General features: G+C 50.5%; 1 protein-coding gene across 1 annotated transcript; it reads right to left on the minus strand.

The window, feature by feature from the left end:
* Nucleotides 1-8968: 8968 nt before the first annotated feature.
* On the minus strand, nucleotides 8969-13099 carry Uts2r (urotensin 2 receptor). Its single transcript, XM_034506803.2, has 2 exons — nucleotides 12828-13099; nucleotides 8969-10645 (listed from the first exon to the last, which is right to left on the minus strand). Exon 2 carries the CDS (start codon nucleotides 10573-10575, stop codon nucleotides 9415-9417), a length of 1161 nt encoding a protein of 386 aa, XP_034362694.1. The 5' UTR covers nucleotides 10576-10645; nucleotides 12828-13099; the 3' UTR covers nucleotides 8969-9414.
* Between the last annotated feature and the right edge of the window lie 7026 nt (nucleotides 13100-20125).

Consider the following 20125-nt stretch of genomic DNA (forward strand, 5'->3'; position numbering starts at 1 on the left):
TTTCAGGCTGTATGTGCATGTTGATTCATCCATCAGGGCCCAGACCCAACCCTGTTCAGGGTCCCAGCCCTATAAGAGTTCTAGGCACACAGTAACCACCACTGAACACCAATGCACAGGGCGCCACCCTGGACACCTGTGGTGCCTTTGAATCTCACACTGATGCATATTTATGGAGTGAGACACAGGATCTGGACTTTCAATTATGCTGCAAGTTGCCAGAAGCTGTGGAAGGACCACTGTGTCCCTGTTGGCCAGCCAAAGTAGCTATGTTCCTGGCTCATGGCCACCTGGGCAGACGGAAGCCCCACCAGCACAGCTTCAGGGCAGTGTCTTTGCTAGAACCCTGCAAGAAAGCATTGGTGTTTAGCATCTAACCATATATCCTCTCCCATGTCCCCTTCTGCAGAGCTCAGGTGCCCCTTAAGCACCTAGTCTCTTAGCTAAGAGGACTGAGTAGAAAAATGGCCTAGCATCAGGACAGCTAGTGAGGTCACTGTAATACCTGAAAAATACAAATGACCAGCCAATCTGTGTAGTCTGAGAGCACTGCAGGCAAAAAAAAAAAAAAAAAAAAAAAAAAAAAGATGGGTAGGGAAGGAAGAGACATCCCCAGAAGGTGACCCTTGGGCTTGACAGAGATCATGGAGGTATCTCAGGCTGTGTTGATAGGGGAGGGTAGGCAGAGAGCTCCCTGGCTGCTGGGTGCCCAGTGCTGCTTTTTATCAGTCCACACTCAGCCTCAACATATGTGGCTCCAGCAAGACAAAGCTGTAGTATACCACTGTTCAGCCGTAGGCCACTGCCAGCCTATGTACCTGTTAGGGGACAGGGACAGGGATCCTTTGGAGCCACATCAGTCCTGAGGGACTTGACCTTCCTGACCCAACATGGGACAGCGTTCTCACTGGCCTAGGAATGGCCTGAGACTGGAGATGTCTGCCACTGGCTCCAGCAGCCTGGCTTTCGTTCATCCGTCATCTGTCTGGAATTCAAACAGAAAAACATGCATGTGGTGAGGGGAGATGCCAGGAAGGGCTGAGACTAGTTCCTGAGGACCTTCCCAAGGGTATTTAAGAACCTAGCTACCCTCGCCCTGCTGGCCCTTCTGGTGGCTCAGCAAGATCAATGACCCCTGACCCCAGCCCCAGCTGGGTAGAGTTTCTGGGCAGGAAGTGTGTTGGCCTTCACAAACCACTGACAACCACAGGCTCCTTATGACCTTGCAGGTCTGGACAGTCTCATGTTTCAGCACTGCCAGTATCATCCCCATAGGCCAGGTGGGGTTCCTGCCGTTCCCTTTAATTGAGATAGTGTCCACCACAGGAGGGAAGCAGAAGCTACTACTTGTAGGTGATACTTACCGAGGAGGACTTAATTCCTGGAAAGGTTATGAATGCAGGAAACTTTGGTGCGTGGAATTTTCCATTGATGAATGACATACACAGGTGTAGGAGTGATCTGAACCATGATACCATCATGTACACCTTCACTGATATACCCCATGCAGTCATGTAGATGCCCCTGGGTACCTCCTACCTTCTCCAACTTGGAGCTGTAACAACATCTAGCCTAGAGATGTGTCATTAACTCTGAGCTGAGGTAATATGATCTGAAGATAGATCAACCTGGCTTGGGAATGAGATCATACCATGCCTCCTCTGTCCTGCTTTTGGGACTGACAGCTTGTCAAAATGTTATCACCACTCTCTGGTTTTGATCTGGCCCAATACAGCTGAGTAACAGTTCAGGTATAGACACATACATATGTCTTATCTCTGTGGCCCTCTCCTGAGGCACATGGCTACTCAGTCCAGCCAGGCTATCTGGCTGCAAGGCTCCCTGAGGTCTTGTCATGAGCTTCTTGTCCCACATTTGGTAAGTCTTCCGTTCCTAAAATTCTCAACATTTAATTCTGCTCTTTACAAAACAGAACCCCAATTCAGTCAGCGTCTTCCAGTGAGACATCCACCAGCATTCTATGAGAGGAAATTTGTTCTCAAATGCAAACGAAATACCTTGGATCAGTGGTAATGGCCGAGAACAGGAAAACCCCAGCCTTTCTGTGAGCGCTCATGGCCTGACCACTACGACAGGAACTTGACTCTTACTCTAGACAAGGGCTGGCTCCGTGGCAGCCCCACTGTGGGTTTCAAATATCACGGTGCTCCTGGCAATCTTGTTGATTGCTGCACTGTGTGAATCCACACGTTGGCCTGTAGATTGTGGTTCACCCATCAGCAGATTACTTAAAGCCACAGAGAGGGAGCTATGGCCATTGCACAGCATGTGCCTGTCTGAAAACCAATAGGATGCAGACACACAGGGCCACAGGTGTGATATTCCACTGTGACTTTCCAGAACAGTAGTTGTCAACCTGTGGGTCAAGACCCCTTAGGGGTCATATGTCAGATATCCTACAATACTTACGTTATGATTCATAACTAGCAAAATTACAGTTATGAAGTAGCAATGGCATAATTTTACAGTTGGGGGTTACCACAATACGAGGAACTTTTATTAAAGGGTTGCAGCATTAGGAAGGTTGAGAACCCCTGTGTAGCAAAACCTGACTGACAGCAGCAGGAACGTAGTCTCTAGGAGACTGGGCATGGCTGGGCCTTTGGGACAAAGTATCTGGGGATGCTCACAGGACATGTCCAGGTCCCGTCTTGTAGGCAATATTAGCATGAACAGGTTAGAACCAGCTGCTTATTGTGGACAGAAAAACCTCTTGCTGAAATCTTCCGGTTGTGGTAGACAGGTTTCAATAGCTGCTTGGTGTGTAGGAGCCAACGTTTTCCTTACCCACAGTCCCTCACTCTGAGTACACCTCACAGAGTAGAGCCAGCAACCATGAAGATTCATGAAGCAAAGGAGCCCAGGACCCAGTGCTTAGGGCTGGCAGCAGGGCTGAACCAGGCCTAAATAATGGATGGACACTTGAGAAAGGAAACGCTTAGGCAAAGTGGGGCCTCCAAAGACAGAGGACTCCTGGTGGTTGGGCAGCGTAGTCTGGACCTCACCCCTTCCTAGGCTCCAGTTCCTTCTCCCTGCGGCATGGCTGACAATGGCCCGGTGTAGAGGGGTATTAATCTACGGGACCCGGGAAGGCACAGGATTCTTGTTATTCTGAAAATGCTCTGATCCACCTAAACTTGGGGTGAGAGTGGCGGTCTCTGGCACTGGAATGCTTAAATAACACTCCCAGATTTAAAGCTGCACACATCCTCTGGGAGAAACTTCAAAAAAGTATAAGAAAACAAAAACAAAACAAAACAAAAAAACCCAGCACTACCACCACCACCAAAAGCCAACTGGCTGGGCAGTGGTGATGGATCCCACAACCCTAGAGGCAGAGACAAGCAGATCTCTGAGTTCAAGATCCTGGTCTACAGAGCAAGTTCTAGGACTGCCAGGGCTACAACAGTGAAACCTGTCTTGAAAAATTAAGCAAACCAAAAGAAACAACTCAACAACAACAAAAAAGCCAAACCACCAAAAAACCGGAAAAACAAAAACCCCAAAGTTTTCCCACTGTGAGGTAACTGTTGATATTTAAGGTATTTCTGTGGAGATTTTCTTTTTGCATGTGTGCATGTGTGTTCACACAGCATCCACTCATGCTCACAAGGCATACTTGTGCACAGACACATGCATGTCTACACACAACCACACCCCAGACTCACATGCACACAGTCACAAATGCACTTTGTTTGTTTTAAGTGAAACTTGAGATTACACTATACAATGTTACACTCTCCTTTCTGTCCATGACCACAGTGCCTGAGGTCCATCCCTTTCTGACCCCGCAGAACGTTGCTCTTCTTTGGAGACGCCATGCCATGACCTAGTTAACAGCTGTGGGACATTTCATAACAATGCTGAAATCAGCTCCTTCCTGGTAAGTCCTAATCCACACCTGATACTTGGATTTCAGGATAAAACCCTGATTGCTCAGGAGAGAGTTATAAACATGTGTGTGATTCAATTTATTTATTTATTAGAATTTAAAATAGATTATCTTTTACTTCTCCTTTGACAGTTTCATACGTGTAAACAATGTGTCTTGATCATATATCCCTTATACATCTACCTAGCTACCTACCTATTTGTTTGTGGTGCCGGGCATAGAACCCAGTTCCTCATGCCTTTTAGGTAAAGGTTCTATCAGCCAAAGGGCTCTTAAAAAAATAAAAATAAAAGGTCAATTTTTTCGTTTTGGGATTTTGTTTTGTCACTACAGAATCTCTATTTGAGCTTGCAATGGTTTTTTCCTGCATCACATTCTAAATGGCTTTTGTAACCAGAGATTTCTTCCTAGAGAGCTCTGGATTCTGGGTCAGGCTCCTCCACCTCCCCTCCCCCCCCTTTTTTTTTTTTTTTATTAGACGGGGTCTCACTTTGTAACCCATACAACTTGGTATGTAGACCAGGCTGGCCTTGAACTCTCAGTAATGCAGCTGCCTCTGCCTCCCAAGTGCCAGGACTAAAGGTGTGCGGCACCCCTGTCTGCTGGGTCAGACTTTCTTTTTTAGAAATATGAGTGCTCACCTTTCTCCTTCATTCTTTTATGATTTTATATTTGACATGAATGTTCAAAATGCCACCTGAGCTTTACTTTGCTTGAGAGACACAGTCATCTGCCTGGTGGGGTGTCCCATCTACCTAAGGCAAATCTCTTGTCTCCAGAGTCTTCTGGGCCGGGCTGTCCCACTGGAAGGCCACTGTGTTAGGATGTTTAGCACCTTGGAGTAAAGTGATCCAGGGCCTTGCAGCCTCCACTCCCCTGGCCATTGTCCACACAGTGTCTAAATCAGAAGCAGATGCTCCTGACTCTCCACCCAAATCCCATGGCCTCAGACACAGGCATCCACAGCCAGGCTGAACTGCCCAGCAGCTCCTACCCAGGTTGGATGCAAGACAAAGCCAGAGCCCAGGGCAGGAGGAAGGGTAGGAACCCAGAGTAGGGAGCTTTCCCTCCAGGTGGCCAGGGTGAGAGGACTTGACATCACAAGGGTACATGAGCCTGGGACACTGTCCTGGAGCTTAGGTGTCCCAAGAAGCCAGCTCATCCTGAAACAGCTCAGAGGCCAGGGGTTACACTCAAAGGCCAGCTCCACCTTCCTGTAACACTCATACTGACAAGATACACAGTTCGCACCACACGGATGTTTCAGCTTGTTTTCTTCTTGGCTAGACTTTACGTGTTGGGTGGATGACATTTAAAAACTAAAGAACTTGATCTATCACCCTGTGTCCCTCAGCCTCTGTGGGCTCATCAGTCACACAGGTCAACAGTTCCCCCTCCAGCCACTGGCTGCCGCTGCCTGGGAGGCCACCCCTGGACTCTGATGGAGAGCCCACTCAGCTTACTGACAGCCAGACCCAGCCCTAGGAGCATGGTCACTCCACCCCTTCCCCTCCCTGCGATCATCGATCCTCCACTTCCGTCCTGGCTGGCCAGAACAGCACAGGCTCTCTCCATCATAACTTCCCCTGCTTGTATTCCAAATCCCAGACTGGTGGTCTTGTCCTTGCCCAGGCTTGGGCCCTTAGTGGACCACCTTTCTTGTCTTTTCTGTTATGATAGCCTGAAGGCTCTGGAAAGGCCCATGTCCTAGAGAGCCCTGGGTACCAGCCAGAGGGACTTCCTGTCACCCCAGCTCAGTCTTCCGGCCTGCACTTTCTGTGAACACGTATCCTTTCCTTATCTAAAACAGGGCGGGCAGCGAAAAGTTCCCCGAGGACAGAAGAGGGGAAAGTATGCTGTTAGCTGACAATCACGGCTCCAGGAGGGCACTGGCCCCCAAACCTGGTGGGTGAGCAGGCTCAGGCCAGTGATGGACAAGCTGACAGAGCAGTAAAATCCTGCATACACTATTGGAGTTGTTGAGCAGAGCCTTCAGTCTGTGCTGGAGATGACAGGAAGATTTCAGTGGAGGTCAGCTCCGGCTCCCAGCGAGACTTGAGAACAGGCAGGCCATGGACAGGCCTACCACTGCAGCCGTGTGCCAAAGGAGGACAGAGCCAAGGTGACTCTGTGACAGTGGCTTTGCCCAACCCCACTGACCTCACCTCTCTTGATTCCCAGGGAGATAGGGACTTGGAATCCAGGCTTAGGATCATCCGTGTTGAAAGCTGACATGTTACACCCCCCCATTGTCAGCTTGTCATATCACCCGTGTTGAAAGCTGACATGTTACCCCCCCCATTGTCAGCTTGTCATATCACCCGTGTTGAAAGCTGACATGTTACCCCCCCCCATTGTCAGCTTGTCATATCACCTGTATTGAAAGCTGACATGTTACACCCCCCCATTGTCAGCTTGTCATATCACCCGTGTTGAAAGCTGACATGTTACCCCCCCCATTGTCAGCTTGTCATATCACCTGTATTGAAAGCTGACATGTTACCCCCCCCATTGTCAGCTTGTCATATCACCTGTATTGAAAGCTGACATGTTACCCGCCCCCATTGTCAGCTTGTCATAAGCAGCATTTCTGGATGATGGCAGAGCGTGCAGTGAGTGTTTAGTGTGTTCGTATATGTTGTATGTTTTATGTACGTGATATGCTGTGCCTGTGGTTTGTGCATACATGCATGTGTTGTGTCTGATCGATGTTATGTTTGACATGGTATGTTTATTGGGAGGTGGATGCGTGAGGTGAATATTATACATTTGTTATGTGTGTTGTGGAATGTGTGGTGGGATATATGGGTGTGGGATGTACTTATTGCATTTGTTATATGTGACATGTTTGGAGGGTGTGTGTCCACGTGCACACATATACACATGCATAGATTATTGCTCTGGCACCAACCTCTGTCTGTCAGTGCTGGTCCCAAGAGGCCCTGAGGCCAGATTAGCAGGTGGCAAAGACTGAGACAGTGACTGTCACAGAGCTGCTTTCCCCAGGACAGCGGTACTCTCATAGAAACCGTGCACACCTAGAATAAGAAGTAGCCCTTTGGAAGTTCTGGTTCCCTCCCTGATGTTGGCTATGGGATGAAGCTACACTCCATGTCTCAAGCTTTTCCAGTTCATGGCCACCCCATCCAGTACTCCAGGATAGTCCCCAGGGGTGGAGGGTGTGAACCTCTCTGCGGATGGTAACCATGGTAACCCCTCCCCTTGAGTTGTGTACTGACTCTGGGTCAAATCCCCTATGTGGACACACAATGTTGCATAAGCTCCCTTCTCGGGATCATCTGAGCTGTGGAGAATGAGGAAGCCTCCCAGAGAAATGGGGAGCCGCCCCTGCCCAGAGCTGAAGCCACAACATGAATGAGTGTCAAGTAAAGGTGCTACCAACTCAGACCCTGGATTGGGCTTTGGCAAGAAGGAAGGAGCTTCCTGAAGCTGAGGCCCAGTCTAAGAGACAGTGGGGCTTGGGGCATCAGAGGAGGAGCACAGGGGCTCCACTACCCACACACTCCTCTAGTGAAGTTGCTAATCTGTTGTCTTGTTTTGTTTTGCAGAGCTGGTGGTGAAGCCTAGGGCCTTTCACATGCTAAGCAAGTGCTCTGACACTGAGCTATTCCCAGACCTTTACATTTTTGTTTATTTGGAGCTGGGCATTGTGGCACATGCCTTTAATCCCAGTTCTCTGAATGCAGAAGAAGCAGGTGGATTTCTGAGTTCAAGGCCAGCCTTGTCTATATAATGAGTTGGTGGCCAGCAGAGGCTACATAGTGAGACCCTGTCTCAAAAAGATGTTTTGTTTTGTTTTGTTAAATTTGGAGACAAAGCCTTTGATAAGTAGTACAGTCTGACCTCATGTTGCAGGAGATATTTAAAACAGTGGCACCTGATCTGTCTTGTGAATCAGGGCTGCCATGTTTCCCACTAGCCTAGGCCTGCAGCCAGGAGCAAGTGGCAGAGGTGTGTTTTCGCTGCTGCGAAAAGAGATGCTGGCCCTGCCACCCACGAGATGCCAGCGTGGGAGATGGCTCTGCTAATCTTCCATGTTGTCTCCTCAAGGCTAGGCTGTGCCCAGACCATCCCGCCATCCACACAGGCCCGGTAGAAATGAGACTCTAATGCTCAGATTATCCAAAGGCTTTCTATGTTTGGTAATGCTCAGTAACAAGGTGCCCACACAATTAGAGGTGCTTCCCAATTAGCTAACCTTAATATAAGTCGTTACCCAGGACTGCTCTCCATACCTGCGTGGCTCTTCATCCTCCTACCTCTCTCTAGCTCCTCCTCTTCATTTTCCTTCTTCTCCTTACTCCTCCCACCTTAGCTCCTCCTACAACCTCAAGCCTCCCCAACTCCTGGGATTTCAGGCTGAACCCCTTCAATTGTGTGTGTGTGTTCGTATATCCCATGTGTGTCCCTCATTTTTTAATAGCAAAATAAAAAAGCACAAAACACTGTGGTCAGACATCAGGATCTGCTTCTGGAACATTTTATCACTGCAGAGACCTGCATTCCATGTCCTGCCACCAGAGTCTACATGGCATTCAGCAAGAGCACTACCAGACTAAGGTGCTGTCCCAGCCTCTGATGGTCACCCTGAAAAGGGTGGGCAGCTGTCTTCTGCCCATGGTAGGAGAAATTGTCACTCAGGGGAAAGATGTTCCGAGGATGGTACTTAGGACATGGAAACAGTTTATCCAGGAACAGTGAAGCCAAGACCTCATCGTGTCAACATGAGCCACATGTGGGTTGTGCTGCCTCCTAGGAGAACTTCGGCCTGTGGGGTCTCCTTCCTGCACTTGAGCTTCAGTGCTAGCTGGGCAGCGTCTCCCAGTCATCCCGCCCCACCCCAGCCCCTCATATCTCTCAACTACCTGCCCTCCTTCCCACCCTAAGTACAGGGGAGGGCTTCCATGTAGGGATATCCACAGGCAAAGGCTTGGAAACCTTGCCAGACACTCAGGTGCCTAGTGCTGGGGATCTCTAGGTCCAGGACCCCCACCCCACCCCAACTTCCATCTCCAACACTGAGGCAGGACACACTTCAGAGTACAGGGTTTATTGTTCCATGTGCATACGGAAGCAAGAAGCTACCATGGGATGGATGGGGAGAGATGCCTGCAGGCCCCTTACCAGCCAATGGGGGAAGGTCCTCGGGGCTGGAAGGTCTTACATCAAAGGTCAGGTTTACAGCCTAGTACTAGCTGCTCTGGGTAATTAGGCCCTAGATGACTTAGTTCACCGGGGTCTTCAGAAGAGGGTCTGGGCCACAGCTTCTGAAGCTCCTCGGAGACTGGTTTGAAGCAGGAATGTGTTGGCATCATTGGGAAGGTGCTGACAGAGCTGAAGTGAACAACAAACAAGAAAGAACAGGGAACTTTCCAGAAGAGGACTGAAGAAGACAGACAAGCGAGTTGGGTTTGAGTGGGGGATTCTGGGAGTGGCCTGCATTTAGGTCCTTTCCAATCCCAGGATCGCACAGAGCACTCTCAGACAAAGGCCCCATTAGGGGGAACTGGAGACAGCATGAAGTTCTCTGTGGCCTGTTGGCTGCTGGAGGAGAGCGAGCGGCCCGAGTCCTGCTGGAGGTGGACTCGGCTGGGAGGGAAGCTGCCAGCACTCCCTGGGCCACGGCAACTACTACCCAGTGACCGCTGGCGGCCACGCAGGTACTCCCGATAGTTCTTGGTGAGCAGAGTGTAGAGGAAGGGGTTGATGCAACTGTTGCCGTAAGTGAGGCAGGCAGTCAGGTAGTTAACAATGCGCGCAGTCTCAGGCGTCAGTGGCATGGCCTCGTGGTACTGGGCTAGCATCTGCCACACCCAGAAGGGTAGGAAGCAGGCCCAGAAGAGAAGGACGATACCAAGGATGAGGTAGAGCACCCTGGGGTTGGGTAGCCGCCGTGTCTGCTTGAAAGAAGCTTGTTGGGATAGCCAGTAGGCCCTGGCCAGACGGACGTAGAGCAGCCCAATGATCAGGCCAGGCCCCACAATGCTGGTCCCAAAGAGCAGCGTCAGGTAAGTACGATGGGCACGAGGGCCCCAGGCTGGCAGGCAGAGGCTCTTGGAGCCCCTTCGGACCAGCCGGATGGCAAGCATCATGGGTAGGGTCAGCAACAGCGCCAGCAACCAGGTGCCCAGCGCTAGCAGCTTACGGTAACCCTTGGAGCGCCGGACCGTGTCCAGAGGCCTCAGTACCGCCGCATAGCGTTCACTGCTCATTACGGTCAGGGTGAAGATGCTGGCGTGCATTGTCAGGAAGTCCAGGCTAAAGAGAACTCGGCAGCCCACATCCCCAAAGTGCCAGTCCTTAGTGACGTAGGTAGCTATAATGAAGGGAATGCTCAGCAGGTACAGCAGGTCAGCCAGTGCCAGGTTGACCACATAGACATACATGGAGGCCGAGGCACGCAGAAATCGGCACATGACCACCAGAGTGTACACATTTCCCACCATGCCCACCACACCCATGGCTGAGAGCACTGCCCCGATGACACCTGTGGCCACAAGGTCTTTCAGGGAGCTGGGATCTGTTGGGCCAGTCCAGGAACTGTTGAGGGACACGTTGGAGCCTCCAGGCAGCTCAGACACAGAGCTTCTGGACATGGTGGGCATGGGAAAGCTTGTTGTAGACTCCAGGCTCAGCGCCATCTCTGTCCTCACACCGGGCTTCTGGTGGGAGTACCACTGGTCAGTGAGGCGAGCCTGTGGGAAACTTGTCCTGCGGGAGAAGACTAGTGTCGGAGGTTCAAGGCAGCAACCTACTTCCACGCCCTGACAGCCTCTATGATAGACACAGGCACAGTCCCTCTCAGAGAGACAAAGGCTCACCAAGCCCTGTCTCGTGTTGGAACCCTCAAAAGAATCCCTTTTGTGTTATCTCCCCAGCTATACAGGAGGACCCTAGAGCTACTGGGACCCACTGTCCCCCAGGACGCTCCCCAGCAGAACCCTAAGTCACACCCAAATGCCTTTTCTGAAAAGTTGTCCACAGTGAGGCCAGGGTCAAAGTGGGCAAAGTCCTAAGTTCTAACCACAGCTAAGGTCCACTTCCCATTTTTATATTATGTGAATGCTTTTAAAAAGTGATTTCTTCCAATCACAAAAGTAACAGCAAAAATTATGAGAAAAGATACATCAGATCAACGGACTAGGGTACAATATACACACAAGAACTGTAAATCAATAAAGAAAAGAGTGATTAGCTATTTGGAGGACGGGAAGGCAAACTGAACAGGTATGTCTAAAAGAAAATGCGCCAGAGGCCAGAAACTAGTGAAACGACTTACACAGCCTATTGCCATCAAAGAAATGCAAATCAAAACCATAAAGAAACTGTAACAAGTACACATACACACGCACACACACACACTCCACTGCTTTGGCCTCCTGTAACCCTGACCTTGTCAGTTCATGAACTCATCTCAGAGGGAGCCACATTTGCACTCCTGCCTGCGTCTGTCCTTCAAACCCTATCTCACACAGCCTGCAGCAGCAAGTGTCTCTTCCTCGATTCTCCCTACTGCGGTATCCCCTGCTTCTGCTGCTGCTATTTATGGTCATTTGGGTCATTTCAAACTCATTAAACGTAAAGCCGCTGTTCTTCTGGGGGCGAGTGGGCTCACTGGTGGCATGGGACACACCTGTTTTGCTACATTGTAATGCCAAACTTTTCCAAAGCTGCTGTAGCATTTCACATACTCAACTGCAGTAACTGACAATTCTAGTTCCTTTCCACCCTCTCTCTCACAACTCAACAATAGGTGCATTGATATTTCTGGTTATAGGCACACCGTGTGTGTGTGGGGGGGGGGGTGTTGTATTGTGGTGTGTGGTGGGCGCATTGTGTGGTGTGTGTGTCCATGTGTGTGTGTGTGTATGCCATCTGCATTGTGTGGTGTGTGTGTGTGTCCGTGTGTGTGTGTGTGTATGTGTGTGTGTGCATTGTGTGTGGGGGTGTATGTGTGTGTTCTTTCAATGTAGAACACTGGAAATCTCTTGGAGTTGGTTATGCCTGCCCTCCACAGGGGTCATACAGGTGAACATGTCAAACAAAACAATAACAACTCCCCCACCCTTACCCCCCCCCCCGAAAAAAAAAAAAAAAAAAACCCTCTAAGCTTCAGCCAGGCAGTGGTGGCTCACATCTTTAATGGCAGCACTCAGGAGGCAGAGGCATGTGGATCTCTGGGTTCGAGGCCAGCCTGGTCTACATCTCCAGTTCGAGTTCCAGGACAGTCAGGGCTGCTACACAGAGAAACCCTGTCTCAACCAAACCAAACAACCAAACAAAAAAAACCTCTAAGCTTCGTGTACCTACGACTCCTGTCGACTGGATTAGGTTAGCTCACAAGAAAAAGAAAGCCCTAAAGGGTAGACTTTCTGAGAGGGAGTAAAGAAGACCTCTTTGCACAGGCCTCTCCAGCATCCAGGTCTGGGGATGATGCCTCTAGAAGTCATCTTTCCCCATAGTTAAAGCTGAAGAATCTGGGCAGGTCTGGGGTGAGGAGACATCCTCAGGTTCCCATTCTTGCAGCTCCTAGCTTCATCTGTTCCGACCCCCCCCCCCCACACACACACACACCACCCCGCTGCTGTCTCACCTCACAGGTCAGCTCCAGAGGCACTGAGGTCCTCCTGACCTACTAGGAAGGTGAAAGGACTCAGAAGCCACTGCCTTCCAGTCACCAGTTCAGGGACTGTGAAAGTTTTCAGTGCCAGGCGCTGCTGCGAAGCCGGCCAAACCGCGCTCACAGGCGGCGTGGCGCTCCCCGGCACTCCGGGCACCCTTGCGGCCTCATCCTCCGAGATCAAGAGGTGCAAGCTGGGTTCAGGGTCCCCGGACGCCCCGCACGCCCAAGGCCATGCGTCCCGGGTTGTGGAGCCCGTGAACGTGCGCTCACCTCTGTCACGAAGTCATCGGCTGCCTCCCAGCCCCGGGTTTAAGAGAGGCGCCGCCGCGTCCTGTCACTCAGATGCTCCAGACCCAGTGGCCATCACCGCGCACAGGTTGGCTAATATCGCGCGCCGCCGAAAGCTGTGTTGCGGGAACGTCCCCCAGCCGGGGCAGCGGGGAGCGAGGTTCTGAGCCCACTTGGACTCTGGGCACACGGTGTGGTCGCGGATCGCTGGCCTCCCTAGAGTCCCACCCTGCTCTGGCTCCTGTGCTGCTGCCGCCGCCACCTGTCCCACTGCCAGCTGGGAATGTGCCGGTCTGGGTATTAATAACCGGCCACGCGGGCCCTGGCGAGGTCTCCTCAACAGAGATAGGCGCCAGATCCGGGCCGAGGTAGCGGCCACAGAGGGGTTTGCCCGGCTTGGGAGCGGGAAGGATCTCTGTGTATGCTGGGGGCTCATCCCCTTCATACCTCTTGTAACCACCAGTGTCAGACTGAGGCTCAAAGATCTATGACTTACTGTAAAGGTGAGCAGTGAGGCCTGTGCTCATGGCCCAGGGAATGTGAAGAGGGAAAGAACCCTGGGACCATGATCCAGGCTCCTGGAAGTAACAGGAGCGTGGGTCTGGGTAGCATCCCTAATGTCTTATCGTTGCTGACATCAAATGATGTGGCTGCTTTCACCTTTTCAGGTGACTCGCCCCTCTGGGAGGGACCATATAGGCAAACTCGGGAACCTCTCTCCACTTGGCCCATATCTGATAAAGGCACCCTGCGAAGTGGCTAATCCCAGCTGATATGTTGAATGGGTAGTGCTTAGAAGGGCTGCCCATGTTAGTTCTATGCTGAATGAAAACGATTCCACATGGCTCTAAGACAGGAAATCAGACAGTCACAAAAGAACAATGTAGAGAAATGAATCCTGAGAGATTACTCTTTCATATGTGGAGCTCAGATGTGGGGTTTGAAGGGAAACCTGAGGGTGGAGACCAGCCTGTGTCCTCTGATCAGATTGCTCTACTTCAGGTCTCACCTCTGCTTAGGTTGCATTCTCCTTCTGTGCCACCTCACATTCAAAGCAGTCGGATTTTTATCCCTTGAAACCCTGGTTCCCACCTCAGGCTCAGTACTTTCGGCCAGGGGAGATACGAGGCTTTCTCATAGGCATCTTTCTGGGTATAGAACCACTGGGCCCCACTTTCATCCATCTGTGTCATACATAGGTCTCGAGCATCTGAGTGACAGGACCCGGCGGCGCCTCTCTTAAGCCCGGGGCTGGGACAGAGGTGAGCGCACGTTCACGGGCTCCACAATCCGGGACGCATGGCCTGGGGCGTGCGGGGCGTCAGGGGACCCTGAACCCAGCTTGCACCTCTTGATCTCGGAGGAGGGTGCGGCCACAAGGGTGCTGGGAGTGCCGGGGAGCGCCACGCCCTTCGCAGCAGCGCCTAGCACTGAAAACTTTCACAGTCCCTGAACTGGTGACTGGAAGGCAGTGGCTTCTGAGTCCTTTCACATTCCTAGTAGGTCAGGAGGACCTAAATAACAGAGGCTGGTGGGCAGTCACATCTGCACTCTCCTTACACTAGAAGAACCAGAGTTTCATTCAGTTCTGCTAATGCTCTGTGGCCTGAGGAGAGCCCCAGACTACAGAGAGAGGCCTCTAGAAGCCAATGTCCTGCCTAGGGGAAGCTGTCCATGTCACTGAGGCTGAAAAGCCACAGATATATGGATGACCAAGATCATCGTAGCTGCTCTCTGGGTCTCTGCACTTCTGGCGGCAGCTATGAGCCCCCTTCTTTTGATGCCATTTTCCCCTTCTATCACAGCTGGGCGGCACTCCACTGCTGAGCCGAATCCCAGCCCAGCCCCTCATCTCTTGATCGTGCAGAGCCATTTTCTAAAGGGCAGATGCCTATCTAATGTGGATGCTGGAGAAACCCTTGGACAGTGGAGCTGCTGGGTCATCCCAAGGGAGGTTAGCATGGATGAGAGCACAGGAAGGGGTTAAAGGGAAATGTCAGAGTGAGAAATGAGAGGTCATCTGGGAACACTTTGCTTAGCTGCATAGATAGCCTCAGACTTGGCCTAGGAAAGGGGAACCTGAGTGTCCACGGGGCCCCAAATGCACACACAGATCCGGACTGTCCAAAGGCAAATGCGCCCCACATCTATTATGTTCTGTGAAGAAGCACACTACCTGTCCGTGAGTGGCTTCATGGACCATTAAATCACACACTCTGGTCACACAGCCTGCACTTCCACTAAATGTGACTTTTAAAGCTTTGTTCTGCCCATAATAGCTTCATTATATTTTGGAATGATAATTTCATTCTGAAAGAACTAATTTCCAATTGCATTACTGCACTCTTCAGAAAATGAGGATCTGTGAGTGGGAGCCGGTTTGGGGGAGTCTCTTCTCCGGTGCACAGCCAGCCCATATGTGGGGAGCCGACAGAAGGTGGCTTGAAGGAAGCCATCTTGAGCCATATACCCTGACAAGAGACTTATTTACAACAGCCTACAACAGCTGAGCACACTCTGATAACATCTTGTTTTAGATACCCAGGATTTTCCCTTGGGTGTGTGAGACTTAAAGGTGTGTGACTTAAAGGCGAGACTTAAAGATGTGATTTAGAAATAAGACTTAAAGGGGTGATTTAAGGGTATGACTTAAGGACGTGACTTGGAAGTGAGACGTATAAAAGGCGAGAGGCAGACAGAAGAGTTCAGTACAACTTGGAGTTAGTTATTAGGCATTAGGTAGCAGGCACTTGGAGGAAGAACTTGGAACTGGGAAAGAGACTAGCAACTGGAACTAGGATTAGGACCTGAGACTAGAGACTAGGAACTGGGGACTAGGAACTCAAGACTTGGGACTTGGACTAGGAAGAGAGACTGAAGAATAAACGGGATTGAATCACACTCTGTCTGATCTCCATTCTTTTTGTCTGTCCTCACACTCTCTCTTGCTGAACCCGACCCGAGGACTGGAGCAACTTGGGGCAGTGCGGGCTCTAACAGTTTAGCCCCCAAGGCTTTTGGCAGTTCCGGGTTCCAACATTGACAGAAAGGTCCGTGACATTTTGGCCCCCAAGCGTGGGGCAGAGCGGTTCTCAACACCCATACACAGGTGCTTTTTTTTTACTTATTAAAGAAGGGCGATGGTGTATAAATATACCACTAGATGCTCAAAGACCATGGGCCCCTCTCTTCATCCTTGTAGTCCACAACAGCAGCGATTTGTTATGGAAAATGTTGGGAAAGGTAAGGGAGGCTGAGAGTGGGGTAGCCTAGGCTTCAATTAATTCCTCACATTCCAGGCAGGCCCAGGGAACCACAACTGTTCAGTGCAGTCATGGCTCTTTAAGCCCACCCACGCCAATGGCTGGAATGCTTCCTAGGGTGCTGTGGGTATACCACACAGCCTGCAGCTGGGATTCACTCTACACTGACTTCTGCTAGAGTACACTCCACAGCCTGAAACCACTCCACAGTTCCAGAAGGTGCTTCTTTTTGTACAAAAATTATCCCCCGACTTCCTGTCTCAGACAGTGTAGTTTCCTGCTTCCCAGCCTGATGCTCCACCCCCACCCAGACACAGCTGGAGATATGATGGCCATGATGAGATCAATTAAAGCCTGTAACAGTCTGCAGCTGGGGACAGGGACGAGTGATTAGTGGGCAGCCTCAGACATTTCAGTGATCACAAGTGATGGACACTCTGAAGCTGGCAGGTGGGCCGAGTGCAGACACTGTTCCTGACTGAAAATGCACACGCCATTGAAAGCTGAAACACGGAGACAAAACGAAATATCTAACACCTTAGGTCCCCTGAGAATCAGCCCCAGGGGCTTCCTGCTGTAGAGAGAGATGATGAGAGTCCCAACACTGTAGTCTTCTGGTCCCACGAGGCTGAGTGACCTTTGGAAAAAGGTCCCAGCTCAGGATCTACAAACACTTTACATCCTGAGTGACGGGACTGCACATAGAGCCACGGGGGAGCCTTTCTGAGTGCTGCAAAGGTGGGGTGCACTTCCTGCAAGAAAAAGCTACATGTCCTAAAAATGCCCCAGGGGAAAAACCCTGATCCTGTGACCATCTAACTTCAAAACGCCTCTTCCATCAGCATGGCCGTTCTCTCCTTCCTGCCAAGTGTTGACAAGTAGGCCAGGAACATTAGTTCACCCATGTCTAACAGCAGTGGAAGTGGCCGTCACCCTGAAACTGACAGAGGAGCCTCTGTGACAGTCAGAGTCTAAGGGGCGGGACCCTTGTCTCTCTAGGTTTTCTCTCAGGAGCTTCCTTCACTGTCCTTACTATTACTGCCATGGATCATCAGTATCACCACCATCAGTCACCATCTTTGCCTTCATCACCACCATCCCAACCATTATCAACATCATCTCTAACACCGCCATCATCATCAGTATGATCACAGCTATCACCATTGCTTTTCATTCATGGAGTGAGCAAAAGACACCTTCTCCACCTGGATCCTGAAGTGACAGTGTTTTTCACAGTTATTTCAGATTGATGTTTAATACCTCTGACTCCCATGTTCTTTGTTTTTTGTTTTTACTCTTGGATCACATGTGGCTTTTCCATATGTAGATAATAATGTATTTAAATTTTGTCACAGATGACACCGTGATGCACTTATCATCTGGTACTTTTTCTTTTCGATTGGCTGACAGATAGGAGTTCACATGTCACTCTGACCAGCTCCATACCATCCACTGCACACCTCAGCAGGTTTCCGGGGCTCCTCTGGCCCATTCCCAGGAACACATCACAGTCAGGCTCTGGGTTAGACATACAGACAATTAAAGAAGCCAGGGCTGAGGCTGCTGCATCTTTCTGTCCTTCAGTTTCCTCATCTGTGAAATGCAACTACAAGTAACTACAAGTGTAGCTAACCTTTCAGGGTATTGTGGGAGTTTGGTGAGTCTTTATCGTGAAGTGCTGGTACAAGGTTGGGGCTGTAGGTGATATTTGGCAACCATGGTGGTTAGGGAAAGGTGACATCACAGTTCTACCTTTCAGGGAGGTTGTAGTCTGTGGGAGAGGAGCCACCAGGCTCACATAGTCATCCAGAATGTCTAGAGGTACGTCTGCGCAGCCTCTGGCTTTGGCTGAGTGTAGGAAAGGCACTGAGTGGCTGTGTAGGGGACTCTTGGAGGAAGGAGTAGACCGGCTGTTCAAGGGTGGGGAAGATGATACCTTTGCTCTGCCAGGGAGTAGGGAGGGGGGTTGGAGGTGACACCTCTGGGCCAAGATGTGACAAGAGGAGAAGATTATGAAACTCAGAGATCCAGTAGCCCCCATGGCACAATATGACAAGGAGACCCCAAGCTCAAGCTGTTACTGCCACTCAGTCCATTCCTTCCTCGTGGCAACAGGGGAGATGGTGTCCTTGTTCTCTGTAAAGCTGGGATTTTGCCTGAGATCAGAAACATGGCAGAGTTAGTGGTCACAGGGCTGCCGATGTGTGATAGGCAGAAAGACACACAGGCCAGCACACCTATCCCTCCTCCTTCTGCAAGGAATTCCCAACAATTCTTTTATGGTATCCCCCACCAACAGGGCTTCCTCCCTTTCACAGAACATGTCAGCCTAAAGGAGTAGACCCTCAGGGCCATGTCCATGTGGTTCCAGGCCCTTACATATGATGTCTTTAGGCCCAAGTTTCAGGAGGGTTTGGTCCATACCACTTTTGGGGAAGAGACAAATATGGAGTAGCCTGACACTCTATTCCTAAGCACGCGGCCAGAGCTTGTGGTGTGTGTGTGTGTGTGTGTGTGTGTGTGTGTGTGTGTGTGTGTGTTTGTCCTTCCCAGGGTCCCTGCAAGATACAAACACTTGTTATCTTATGTTACTACCCAGTTGAATTTCCTTCAAGTTCCTAGGACCAAAGCCTTCTGAAGTTGGACTAAAAACCAATGCAAAGAAATTGCAGAGTGGGACTGATTTGGCGGTCTTGGGTTTCTACTTCTGTGATGAACACCATGACCAAAGACAACTTGGGGAGGACTGAGTTTTTCCAGGTTACAGTTATAGTCCAGCAGGACAGAGAGTCAGGGCAGGAGCGCAAGACAGGAACAAGGCCGTACTGAAGCAGAAGCCATGAGGAACACTGCTCACATGACTTGCTTGGCCTGCTTTCTTATACAACTCAGGACTGTTTGCCGAGGTGTTACCCATCCCAGTTCCTGGGCTCTCCCACAGCAATTATTAATCAAGAAGATTAATGGGCTACGGGAAATCTGAGGGAGGCGCTTCCTCAATTGAGATTCTTCTCCAGACAACTTCTAGCTTGTATCAAGTTGACAAAAATATCAACAACAGAATAACCAGGACACTATTCCCCTCCTCCATCTCCTTTAGTGCCCCTATGATCATTCATGCTCCTGAGCGGATGGTTTGGCTATAGAACCCCAATTCCTCTTCTGGGGTTACTTCATTTTGAAGAGTCGGGATCTGGAATCCGTTTCTACCATCTGTCCAGGGTCTGGCCATTAGAATTTAGTCACTAATCAAGGAATGGGGGCACCCCCACCACAAGATGCTCCTCCCCCACCACAAAAAGGGTCTCTAACTGGTATAGCTAGATCCCTATGGGGCAGGGTGTCCGGACCTGGGGCACTCTAAGAGCAGGAGGGTAAGACATGGACCAGACATGGTGGGAGTCAGCAGTGTAGGCTTTGGTCTCGGTCTTGTCCAATGGCATGGAACACAGAGCTGGGGAAATCTGGATGTCTCAAGGACAAAGAACATCTGGCCAACAGACAGGAACTGGCCAGCACCAGCGGGAGGAGCCACCATCCAAAGCACCCATTTTTGGCCTCCTCCCAGGATTTGGTTTCCTCCGGACACATGGCAGACTCTCAGTAGATGTTTCTGGAATAAAAGCCATAATGGAAGCATCCTGGCAGGAATGGAGGTCAGGGTTATAGAGATGCTTGTGGCTCTCTCTCTCTCTCTCTGACAATCTTACTGTAGAAACAATGGAACCCAGGGAAGTGGCATGCCCCCAGGAATCTCATCCTTCCGGGAAGGAAAGGCAAGTCTGCTGCCAGCCAGAGGGAAACACGTGCCCCACAAAGAGATTCCACACAGTGCTGACAGAGCATCTTGCAGGAGGTCTGAGCCGAGAGAGTGATAACAGGCTAGTTAGCTGTGCATACGTCCTGCCTGCTATTTAAACCTAACCCTTGTGTTAGAACCTTGTCGATGGACTTGAGGGTTGCTAGGTCTTTTCTTTTTTTCATTTTTTTTTCCTATTCCTAATGTGATCATGTTGA

This window comes from Arvicanthis niloticus, chromosome 6 (genome assembly GCF_011762505.2).
Source record: "Arvicanthis niloticus isolate mArvNil1 chromosome 6, mArvNil1.pat.X, whole genome shotgun sequence".
Classification (NCBI taxonomy): domain Eukaryota; kingdom Metazoa; phylum Chordata; class Mammalia; order Rodentia; family Muridae; genus Arvicanthis; species Arvicanthis niloticus.

Bases quoted from the DNA above. Each gene is read 5' to 3' on its own strand.
- Uts2r (XM_034506803.2), bottom strand. From the start codon at position 10,575: ATGGCGCTGAGCCTGGAGTCTACAACAAGCTTTCCCATGCCCACCATG.